Source organism: Salvelinus sp. IW2-2015, unplaced genomic scaffold (genome assembly GCF_002910315.2).
Source record: "Salvelinus sp. IW2-2015 unplaced genomic scaffold, ASM291031v2 Un_scaffold1286, whole genome shotgun sequence".
Taxonomy (NCBI): domain Eukaryota; kingdom Metazoa; phylum Chordata; class Actinopteri; order Salmoniformes; family Salmonidae; genus Salvelinus; species Salvelinus sp. IW2-2015.
The window spans coordinates 61,377-73,219 of NW_019942818.1; the positions used below are offsets into that span (position 1 = coordinate 61,377).

The following is an 11,843-nucleotide window of genomic DNA, read 5'->3' on the forward strand; positions in this document are numbered from 1 at the left end:
GATCCCGTCTACCAGCACCCCGCCTAGCAGTACACTCCCCCCACCTCCTCCTCTCTTCTCCCTCCCTCCCTTCTCCCTTCTCCCCACCCAGGCTTTATTAAACAGTGGTTTAATAGTCTGCCGTGTGTTAGCCTCACAGCCTCACCCTGGGAGCCAATTAGAACAGCCAGGCAATTAAAAGAACCTGCTCATTAAGCCATCTGAAAGCTGCCAGGCCTCTCACATTTACTGGTTCTTAGAACAGTCATGCCTCTGCAGGGGTCAGTCTAAGTAACGTTCCTGGGAGGGATCAGGGTCGGGGTTGTAGTGCATTGTGGGGGTTTGATGTACAGGAATAGACTTGCTTAGAACCTGGCTGTTTTTGAAGCAGCATGGAGGCAACCGGTGAATGTCATGCAGACCGTGGTCCTCTCAGATTAAGGGGATGAGGCCCATAACAGGTGTTGGTCTCAGCAGCTAGGATTTATTCTGGACTACTTCCTGGTGTCCGGTAATGATGTCAGAGTAGGTGGAAGGTCACTACGTCTCTACGGGGAACAGTCATTGTAAATGATGGCTTTCATTTGTGAATGGCTTCAGAAAGTATTCCACACCCCTTGACTTTTTCCCACATTTTGTTGTGTTACAGCCTGAGATTTTTAAATAGATTTAGGGAGATTTGTGTCACTGGCCTACACACAAAACCCCATAATGTCAAAGTGGAATTATCGTCAGGCTTCCTGAGTGGCGCAGCAGTCTAAGGTACTGGCATCGCAGTGCTAGAGGCATCGCAGTGCTAGAGAGGCGTCACTACAGACCCTGGTTCGATTCCAGACTGTATCACAGTGGTCTAAGGTACTGCATCGCAGTGCTAGAGGCATCACTACAGACCCTGGTTCGATTCCAGACTGTATCACAGTGGTCTAAGGTACTGCATCGCAGTGCTAGAGGCGTCACTACAGACCCTGGTTCGATTCCAGACTGTATCACAGTGGTCTAAGGTACTGCATCGCAGTGCTAGAGGCGTCACTACAGACGCCCTGGTTTGAATCCAGGCTGTATCACAACCGGCTGTGATTGGCAGTCCCATAGGGCGGCGCACAATTGACCCAGCATGGTCCGGTTTTGGCCTTTGTAAATAAGATTTTAATTAAAATGAAGAAAAGAAACAGACATTGAATATTCCTTAGGATATTGTGTGTAGATTGATGAGGATTTTATTTATTTTATTTAATCCATTTTAGAATAAGGCTGTAACGTAACGAAATGTGGAAAAAAGTCAAAGGGGTCTGAATACTTCCTGAATGCAATGTATGTTCACTTCACCAGACGACGCTAGCTGTAATCCAGTTAGCGTAGGCTATATAGTTGTGCTAATATCATAGTACACTGTGTTTTGGGGTATATTTATGTTAATGTATTGTATACTGGCTGACTGACACTGCACCAATGCTACTCCTTATAGCAGTGTGTATACTAATATTATATACACATATTTATACTAATATTATAGTGATTAAAAGTTCTACTCCTTCTAACAGTCTATAGCAGTGTGCTGTTTGTCAGGTGTTTTTCCAGGAAGTAATTGAGCTGTAATGAGCTTGTGCATCATTAGAGTTCCTGCGGAGAGCCTCAGCCTTTCCTCTTCCTCCTCTTCCTCCTCTTAATGAGGGACGGGAACACTCAGACAGGGATGCACACACTCACTCAGTAATCATAACTATCGTTTTACACGTCTTCACTCACTCAGTAATCACTTTAGTTCTCTGTAGCTCAGATGGTAGAGTGTGGCCCTTGTAACACCAAGATAGTCACCTTGGATGAAAAGTGTCTGCGAACATGGCTTATATTATGTATGAAAACGACATACTAGGCTAGACTATTTTTTAGAAACACCATGTCTCATCTCACACAGTTAGTTAAAACTCTTCTTTCACGTAACCTCACACACTTAGTTAAAACTACACACTGCTGTACGCTTGTGTAACAGTTTAACTTTACGTCCTTCCCCTCGCCCCGACCCGGGCTCGAACCAGGGACCCTCTGCACACATCAACAACAGTCACCCACGAAGCATCGTTACCCATCGCTCCACAAAAGCCACGGCACTTGCAGAGCAAGGGGAACCACTACTTCAAGTCTCAGAGCAAGTGACGTCACCGACTGAAAGGCTGCTAGCGCGCACCACCTCTAACTAGCTAGCCATTTCACATCGGTTACACTTGCTGGACTGGGGCTTGGCTAGTCCTCCATCCCCGACACAGTGCTGGGCCCACAACTGCTAGGCTATCTTAGAGAAGCTGTGATAAGACTGAGGAAAGAGCTCCATTCACCTCCATAGGACAATATTATGTGGAGCTTCAGGGGAATAGAGAGATCTGTTTGTTTAAGGATGATCAAATCAAATTTTATTAATCACATGCGCCAAATACAACAGGTGTAGTAGACCCTTACAGTGAAATGCTTACTTACAAGCCCCCTAACCAACAATGCAGTTWAAAAAAATACGGATAAGAATAAGAAATAAAAGTAACAAGTAATTATGGATCTAAGGTAAAATAACAATGTGGTGACTATATACAGGGTGTTACGGTACAGAGTCAATGTGGAGACTATATACAGGGGGGTACCGGTACAGAGTCAATGTGGAGGCTATATACAGGGTGGTACCGGTACATAGTCAATGTGGAGACTATATACAGGGGGCGTACCGGTACAGAGTCAATGTGGAGGCTATATACAGGGGTACCGGTACAGAGTCAATGTGGAGGCTATATACAGGGGGTACGGTACAGAGTCAATGGAGGCTATATACAGGGGGTACCTGCTACACGGAGTCAATGTGGAGGCTATATACAGGGGGGTACCGGTACAGAGTCAATGTGGAGGCTATATACAGGGGGGTACCGGTACAGAGTCAATGTGGAGGCTATATACAGGGGGGTACCGGTACAGAGAAATTATACTGATTATACTCAGACAGGGACCAAAACGTTTAGGCAAATTGGACACAGAATGATACACATGGGATATTTTTGCAAACACATACAGATGTAGAATCTTAATTTGAGCCAGTTTGCTAAAGCAGGAAAAATCATCCTGCAGAAACAGGAAATGTGAATTATTAAGTTATTGCAAACTTCAGAAGCCTTTTTTTTTAAACCTCAAATACACTACAAGTTTAGAAATGTCCTTTCTTAAGTTACTATTTAAAAATCCCAGAGACCTTATAAGCTTTACGTTAGTAGACAGAAAAAGAGAGTGATGCTTAGAGACAGACAGGATGAGATAGAAAGATACAAGGGGTGGACATTCAGTCCCTCCTCTGGTCCGTCATTGTGACTGTGTATGCCGAGGGAAATGGGGTGGCTGGGAAGAAAACATGTTGTGTAAAACAGTGACTAATTAGCAGACAGGATCTGAGATGTGAAGTTTGGCATGCTCGTCGAGACTAACAGCCCCTGACAATTAGTCAATACATCACCATTTATGCACAATGATTTTAAGTTTAGAATTGATTTTTTTTTACCACTCTAATGCAACTGAAAAAAGCAAGCTCACATCTGAGAGACCCAGAAAGGACAGATTTGATTGTGTTACAGTGAACACTGAATCATTCCCAGCAGCTAGGATATTACATTTTTGTCTTTAGTTGTCCATGGATACATTTAAATCTCCTTTTTAGAGATTTAATAGAAAGAGTGGGCGTATAAACCCACACTCGTTGTGTCTGGAAAGAAGAGAGTTCAGGGAAAATAAATTGCACAACCGTTTCTTTCTTTGCAGAGAGGCCTGTCATCTCCAACAAACGTCGTCTGGTCAGTAGATCCGCAGGTGCTGCAGGGGGTCTTCTAGTCCGACAGCACATCAACATCGACCCCAGTGCTGTTGMAAAACCATGGCCGTTATTCTTTATCCCTTTTACACTTGTGTGTGTATAAGGTAGTAGTTGTGGAATTGTTAGGTTAGATTACTCGTTGGTTATTACTGCATTGTCGGAACTAGAAGCACAAGCATTTCGCTACACTCGCATTAACATTGGCTAACCATGTGTATGTGACAAATACCATTTGATTTGATTTGATTACACACGCCGTTAAGTCTATGCCCATTGCCAATGGTTAACCAATCCTCTCAGACCATCCTTGCAGGCTAGACCAATCAGGGAAAACGGAGGGCATGAGGTGTGACTGTAGGCTTGGGCTTGGCTGGGCCTTAAAACCTTGGGAGAGGAATCCAGAGAGAGGATGGGGAGGAGGAAGAGTAAGATGAGGAGGAAGAAGATGAGTAGGAGGAGGAAGAGGAGACAGTACACTATGTCCATCCATTCAACAGAGATCATTTAGCTTCGGGTTCTGCTTCTGACCCCTCACGTGTGTCTTTTACACTAGCTGTCAATAAACCGACTGTGTCAAGCATTAACACATCTCAGGCTGCTATCATCAGGACAGTGAAGTGTGAAGGAAGGGAAGCCCCTTAAACCAGGCATTTTGTTATGGTGTGTGATCAGTGCACAATAAAGCCCTTTTGTGGGGAAAAACTCATTCTGATTGTCTGGGCCAGTGGGTGGGCCTGGCTCCCTAGTGAGTGGGCCTGGCTCCCTAGTGGGTGGGCCTGGCTCCCTAGTGGGTGGGCCTGGCTCCCTAGTGGGTGGGCCTGGCTCCCTAGTGGGTGGGCCTGGCTCCCTAGTGGGTGGGCCTGGCTCCCTAGTGGGTGGGGCTGGCTCCCTAGTGGGTGGGCCAGGCTCCCTAGTGGGTGGGCCTGGCTCCCCAGTGGGTGGACCTGACTCAACTAGTGGGTGGACCTGACTCAACCAGTGGGTGGACCTGACTCAACCAGTGGGTGGACCTGACTCCCCAGTGGGTGGACCTGACTCCCTAGTGGGTGGACCTGACTCCCCAGTGGGTGGACCTGACTCCCCAGGGGAAGGCATATGGCCTCCCAGGCCCACCCACGGCTGCACTCCTGCCCAGTCATGTGAAATCCATAGATTAGGGCCGAATTTATTTWTTTCAATTGACTGATTTCCTTCTATGAACTGTAACTCAGTATAATATTAGAAATTGCTGCTTGTATCGTTTATATTTCCGTTCAGCATACGTACATGTCTTTTGTCTACAGTAAAGCACACAGGAACGTTGCATATGGTGATGTGGCCTGCCTCATGCATGGAAAGCTATGAATATAGAGTGAGTTGAGTTTTTCACCTGTCTGTTGTGGTGCGATGTGGTTGACAGATCTGCTGCGCTGAAAGATTGCAATACAGCGCGAAGTGACTTGTGTGCTGTCACAAACGTACACGCACACGCACACATGCACACATACACGCCACACACGTACGCACGCACGCACGCACGCACGCACGTACGCGCACACACCACACACACACAACACACAACACATCACACACGTACACTCGTCACACTCGTCACACAGTCACACACGTCACACCAGTCACACTGGGCTAGTCTGGAATAAATACAGGACTGATAGCACTGGGCTAGTCTGGGATAAATACAGGACTGATAGCACTGGGCTAGTCTGGGATACAGGACTGATAGCACTGGGCTAGTCTGGGATAAATACAGGACTGATAGCACTGGGCTAGTCTGGAATAAATACAGGACTGATAGCACTGGGCTAGTCTGGGATAAATACAGGACTGATAGCACTGGGCTAGTCTGGGATAAATACAGGACTGATAGCACTGGGCTAGTCTGGGATAAATCAGGACTGATAGCACTGGCTAGTCTGGGATAAATTACAGGATTGATAGCACTGGGCTAGTCTGGGATAAATACAGGACTGATAGCACTGGGCTAGTCTGGGATAAATACAGGACTGATAGCACTGGGCTAGTCTGGGATAAATACAGGACTGATAGCACTGGGCTAGTCTGGGATAAATACAGGATTAGTTCCTCTCTGTTGTGTCCGTCCTCCTAGTTCTCTCTGAATGTTTCCCTTGGAGTTGTGTCCTGTCCTCCTAGTTCCTCTCTGACTGTTTCCTTGGAGTTGTGTCCTGTCCTCCTAGTTCCTCTCTGACTGTTTCCCTGGAGTTGTGTCTGTCCTCCTAGTTCCTCTCTGACTGTTTTCCCTTGGAGTTGTGTCCTGTCCTCCTAGTTCCTCTCTGATGTTTCCCTGGAGTTGTGTCCTGTCCTCCTAGTTCCTCTCTGACTGTTTCCCTGGAGTTGTGTCCTGTCCTCCTAGTTCCTCTCTGACGTTTCCCCTGGAGTTGTGTCCTGTCCTCCTAGTTCTCTCTGACTGTTTCCTGGAGTTGTGTCCTGTCCTCCTAGTTCCTCTCTGAACTGTTTCCCCTTGGAGTTGTGTCCTGTCCTCCTAGTTCCTCTCTGAATGTTTCCCTGGAGTTGTGTCCTGTCCTCCCTAGTTCCTCTCTGAATGTTTCCCTTGAGTTGTGTCCTGTCTCTAGTTCCTCTCTGACTGTTTTCCTGGAGTTGTGTCTGTCCTCCTAGTTCCTCTCTGACGTTTCTCCTGGAGTTGTGTCCTGTCCTCCTAGTTCCTCTCTGAATGTTTCCTGGAGTTGTGTCCTGTCCTCCTAGTTCCTCTCTGAATGTTTCCCTTGGAGTTGTGTCCTGTCCTCCTAGTTCCTCTCTGATGTTTCCCTTGGAGTTGTGTCCTGTCCTCCTAGTTCCTCTCTGAATGTTTCCCCTGGAGTTGTGTCCTGTCCTCCTAGTTCCTCTCTGAATGTTTCCCTGGAGTTGTGTCCTGTCCTCCGAGTTGCTCGCTGGCTGTTTCTGTTCAGACTGAGTGTTCTGTGTTCTGCATTGCTCCAACAGAACATAATGGCAGGTAGTCATGTCCACTGTCCAGAACTGTCCAATCTGTGTGTAGACATTGGAGTGGGTTTCAGTGTTCATGTCTGACCAGGTTTGTTGCAAGGCTACTCTTGAGAAATATAGTTAGATACAGTTGACCTAGTACTGCACTAGTGAACATGGCTCAAAACATGCATTCAATGGGCAACTATTACACTCAGGCTATTCTAACATGAAGTAGATGTAACCGATGTGAAATGGCTAGCTAGCTGTTACATATACAGTTGAAGTCGGAAGTTTGCATACACTCAGCCAAATACATTAAAACTCAGTTTTTCACAATTCCTCACATTGAATCCTAGTAAAAATTCCCTGTCTTAGGTCAGTTAGGATCACCACTTTATTTGAAGGATGTGAAATGTCAGAATAATAGTAGAGAGAATTATTTATTTCAGGTTTTGTTTCTTTCATCACATTCCAGCGGGTCAGAAGTTTCATACACTCAATTAGTATTTGGTAGCATTGCCTTTAAATTGTTATACTTTGGTCAAATGTTTCGGGTAGCCTTCCACAAGCTTCCCACAATAAGTTGGGTGAATTTTGGCCCATTCCTCCTGACAGAGCTGCTGTAACTGAGTCAGGTTTCTAGGCCTCCTTGCTCGCGCACACTTTTTCAGTTCTGCCCACAAATTTCTATACGATTGAGGTCAGGGCTTTGTGATGGCCACTCCAATACCTTGACTTTGTTGTCCTTAAGCCATTTTGCCACAACTTTGGAAGTATGCTTGGGGTCATTGTCCATTTGGAAGACCCATTTGTGACCAAGCTTAACTTCCTGACTGATGTCTTGAGTTGTTGCTTCAGTATATCTACATAATTTTCCAACCTCATGATGCCATCTATTTTGTGAAGTGCACCAGTCTCCCTGCAGCAAAACACCCCCACAACATGATGCTGCACCCCCGTCTTCACGGTTGGGATGGTGTTCTTCTGCTTGCAAGCATCCCCCCTTCTCCTCCAACATAACGATGGTCATTATGGCCAAACAGTTCTATTTTTTGTTTTATCAGACCAGAGGACATTTCTCCAAAAAGTACGATCTTTGTCCCCATGTGCAGTTGCAAACCTAGTCTGGCTTTTTTATGGCGGTTTTGGAGCAGTGGCTTTCAGGTTATGTCGATATAGGACTTATTTTAGTCTCCTTCCTGAGCGGTATGACGGTTCCATGGTGTTTATACTTGCATACTATTGTTTGTACAGATAAATGTGGTACATTCAGGTGTTTGGAAATTGCTCCCAAGGATGAACCAGACTTGTGGAGGTCTACAATTTTTGTTTCTGAGGTCTTGGCTCATTTTTGGGGGGATTTTCCCATCATGTCAAGCAAAGAGGCACTGAGTTTGAAGGTAGGCCTTGAAATACAACCACAGGTACACGTCCAATTGACTCAAAATTATGTCAATTAGCCTATCAGAAGCTTCTAAAGACATGACATCATTTTCTGGAATTTAAAGCCACAGTCAACTTAGTGTATGTAACTTCTGACCCACTGGAATTGTGATACAGTGAATTATAAGTGAAATAATCTGTCTGTAAACGATTGTTGGACAAATTACTTCTGTCATGCACAAAATAGATGTCCTAACTGACTTGCCAAAACTATAGTTGTTAACAAGAATTTGTGGTGGTTGACAAACGAGTTTTAATGACTCCAACTAAGTGTATGTAAACTTCCGATTTCAACTGTACATGTATTTGACTTTTACCACAGAGATCCTATTAAATTAGTAATATGCATTTTGATGTTTTTTCATACCCCACATGATCGCAGTCCACAGGATTCTAGCCAAACGGCTGATACATTGATACAATGTCTACCAGGTGGAGTGTTGTACCACAGGGCTTCCATTCAGTCCACAGTAAGACACACCGCGCAACACACACACACACACACACACACAAACACACACACACACACACCACACACACACACACACACACACACACACACACACACACACACACACACACACACACACACACACACACACAACACACACACACACCACACCACACAGGAGCCGTCTATTGTAGGTCGTCATTTTAAATAAGAATTTGTTCTTAACTGACTTGCCTAGTTAAATAAAGGTTAAATAAATCCAAATTTAAAAGCTTGAAGAAAGGACTATGGTCATGGAGAAGCAAATCATTTTTAATTTCCTTTCCCCACGTTTGTTGTTGTCAATGAAGCCGTACTGAGGGAACACCGTACCACCGCTCCCGGGCAAGGCATCTCTTCCTGCCACGCTGGAAATGTCTTGAGTGTTTCTCTCTGGCGTGATGTTTGGAAGATGACATGGCGTTATATACGCACGACCGCTCTGTTGTGACAGATGGCGATTAGCCTTGGCTTCTCTCTGAAAGGACAGAATGTGTGTGTGTGTGTGTGTGTGTGGTGTGTGTGTGTGTGTGTGTGTGTGTGTGTGTGTGTGTGTGTGTGTGTGTGTGTGTGTGTGTGTGTGTGTGTGTGTGTGTGTGTGTGTGTGTGCATGTGTCTTTGTGTATGTGTTTTGTTTTATGTCTTTTTTTGTGTTGGTGTGTGTGTGTGTGTGTGTGTGTGTGTGTGTGTGTGTGTATGTCTTTGTGAGTGTGTGTGAGTGATTTGCTGTGTTGCGTGTGTTGTTGCTGTCCTCCCACTGACTGGGTGGGTTTTGATCTCTCCTGTAGGTACTCTGAGGAGGAGAATCAGCCAGAAGGTTGGCACCTTCAGACAGATGCTGATGGAGAAAGAAGGGAGTGATCACCAGAGAGGGAGCACACACAGCCCGACGTAAGTCTCTGTACCATATCTCTCACTCTACCATCTCTCACTCTACCATCTCTCTCTACCATATCTCTCATCTACCATAATCTCTCACTCTACATATCTCTCACTCTACATATCTCTCACTCTATCCATATCTCTCACTCTAACCATATCTCTCACTCTACATATCTCTCACTCTCATATCCATCTAACATCTCTCTACCATATCTCACACTACCATCTCTCACTCTACCATCTCACTCACTCTACAACCATCTCACTACACTACATCTCTCTAACATATCTCACACTACCATCTCTCACTCTATCCATCTCTACTCTCTCTCTCTACCATCTCACTCACTCTAACATCTCTCTCACACTACCATATCTTCACTCTACATCTCTCTACCATCTCTCTCTCTCTCACTTCACTCCTACCATTCTCACACTACAGTCCTCACTACCATCTCACTCACTACCATCTCTCTACCATATCTCACACTACCATTCTCTCCTACCATATCTCTCACTCTACCATCTCTCTACCATCTCACTCACTCTACCATCTCACTCACTACCATATCTCTCTCTACCATATTCTCACTCTACCATATCTCTCAGCTCTACATCTCTCTCTCACTCTCTCTGTCTCTCTGTCGACATTTCTCTCTCTCTCTCTCTCTCTCTCTCTCTCTTCTCTCTCTCTCTCTCTCTCTCTCTCTCTCTCTCTCTCTCTCTCTCTCTCTCTCTCTCTCCTTCTCTCTCTCTTCTCTGCACACACGAACAAACACACACACATACACCCCCGCCAACCCACCTCACATCTGCATCAATTGAAATACAATAAGAACACAGCCAGATGGTTATCACCGACTAGTGGGTCTGTCATCATCAGTGTCGGTTGACCTCTCTAGGCCAATCTTCTCTGTGAGGTAGTTCGTAATAGGCGGGTGCTTCCATCATGTCGTCCTGTCACATAGCTAATTATGTGTAATGGCCTGATGTTCCGTGTTACGCTGACTAATGACTGTCTCTCTCTGGCATCCACTGTCGCCTCGGCTGTGACCTGACATTTACCTATCCATCGACGATATGGAGGGAGGGAGGCAGGACAACAAGGAGAGAGTGGGGTAGAATCTAAGAAGAGATAAACCGTTGAGCGAGGAGTGGTTGTTTTTGTCATGTTGAGGAGTAGAATAGAGAGACAGTAAGCTGTGAGGTAGAAACTCTCTGAGAAGGCCTGTTCCTAAGGTGTGGACATACTGCAGTTCTTCCTTCTGCGTTCAGAGCTCTCTCTATATATATACACTATATATACTGTATCTCTACACTGAGTACACCAAACATGAGGAACACCTTCCTAATATTGAGTTGCACCCCCACCTTTTGCCCTCAGAACAGCCTCAATTTGTCAGGGCATGGGACTCTACAAGGTGTCGAAAGCGTTCCCCAGGGATGCTGGCCCATGTTGACCCCAATGCTTCCCACAGTTGTGTCAAGTTGTCTGGATGTCCTTTGGGTGGTGGACCATTGTTGATGCACAAGGGAAACTGTTGAGCGTGAAAAACACATACCACACCCTGTTCAAAGGCATTTAAATCTTTTGTCTTGCCAATCATCTTCTAAATGGCACACACACACGATCCATGTCTCAATTGTCTCCAATCCTTCTTTAACGTGTCTCTTCCCCTTCATCTACACTGATTTAAGTGGGTTTTACAATTGACAACAATAAGGGATCATACTTTCATGGAAAGACAAGGTGTTCTTAATGTTTTGTAAACTCAGTGTAGTTGTCTAATGTTAGTGGGGTATATTAACCTGTTTTTAAATGATACACCTGAATCACTATGATCAATAAAATAGTTTTTTTTTCTTTAGTGTTACTTTTTAACAGAGCTGAGATTTACTTTCAAAGTGAATTTACCCTGGTGCTTCCACATATCAGCTGTTTCAGATCTAGTGCCTAGGGAGGAGGGGTTAGGGTTTCTTCTGGACCTATCAGGCTGTTTCAGATCTAGTGCCTAGGGAGGAGGGGTTAGGGTTTCTTCTGGACTCATCAGGCTGTTTCAGATCTAGTGCCTAGGGAGGAGGGGTTAGGGTTTCTTCTGGACTATCAGGCTGTTTCAGATCTAGTGCCTAGGGAGGAGGGGTTAGGGTTTCTTCTGGACACTATCAGGCTGTTTCAGATCTAGTGCTAGGGAGGAGGGGTTAGGGTTTTCTTCTGGACCTATCAGGCTGTTTCAGATCTATTTGCCTAGGGAGGAGGGGTTAGGAGAC

At 45.4% G+C, this 11,843-nt stretch overlaps 1 protein-coding gene across 1 annotated transcript in view; it reads left to right on the forward strand.

The window, feature by feature from the left end:
- LOC112070313 (nipped-B-like protein B) overlaps positions 1-11,843 on the forward strand; it is a 92,762-nt gene that overhangs the window by 11,846 nt on the left and 69,073 nt on the right. The window contains exon 2 of the mRNA XM_070438912.1: positions 9,492-9,584. Coding sequence (XP_070295013.1) covers positions 9,492-9,584 — 93 coding nt within the window. The remainder of the gene's footprint in view (positions 1-9,491; positions 9,585-11,843) is intronic.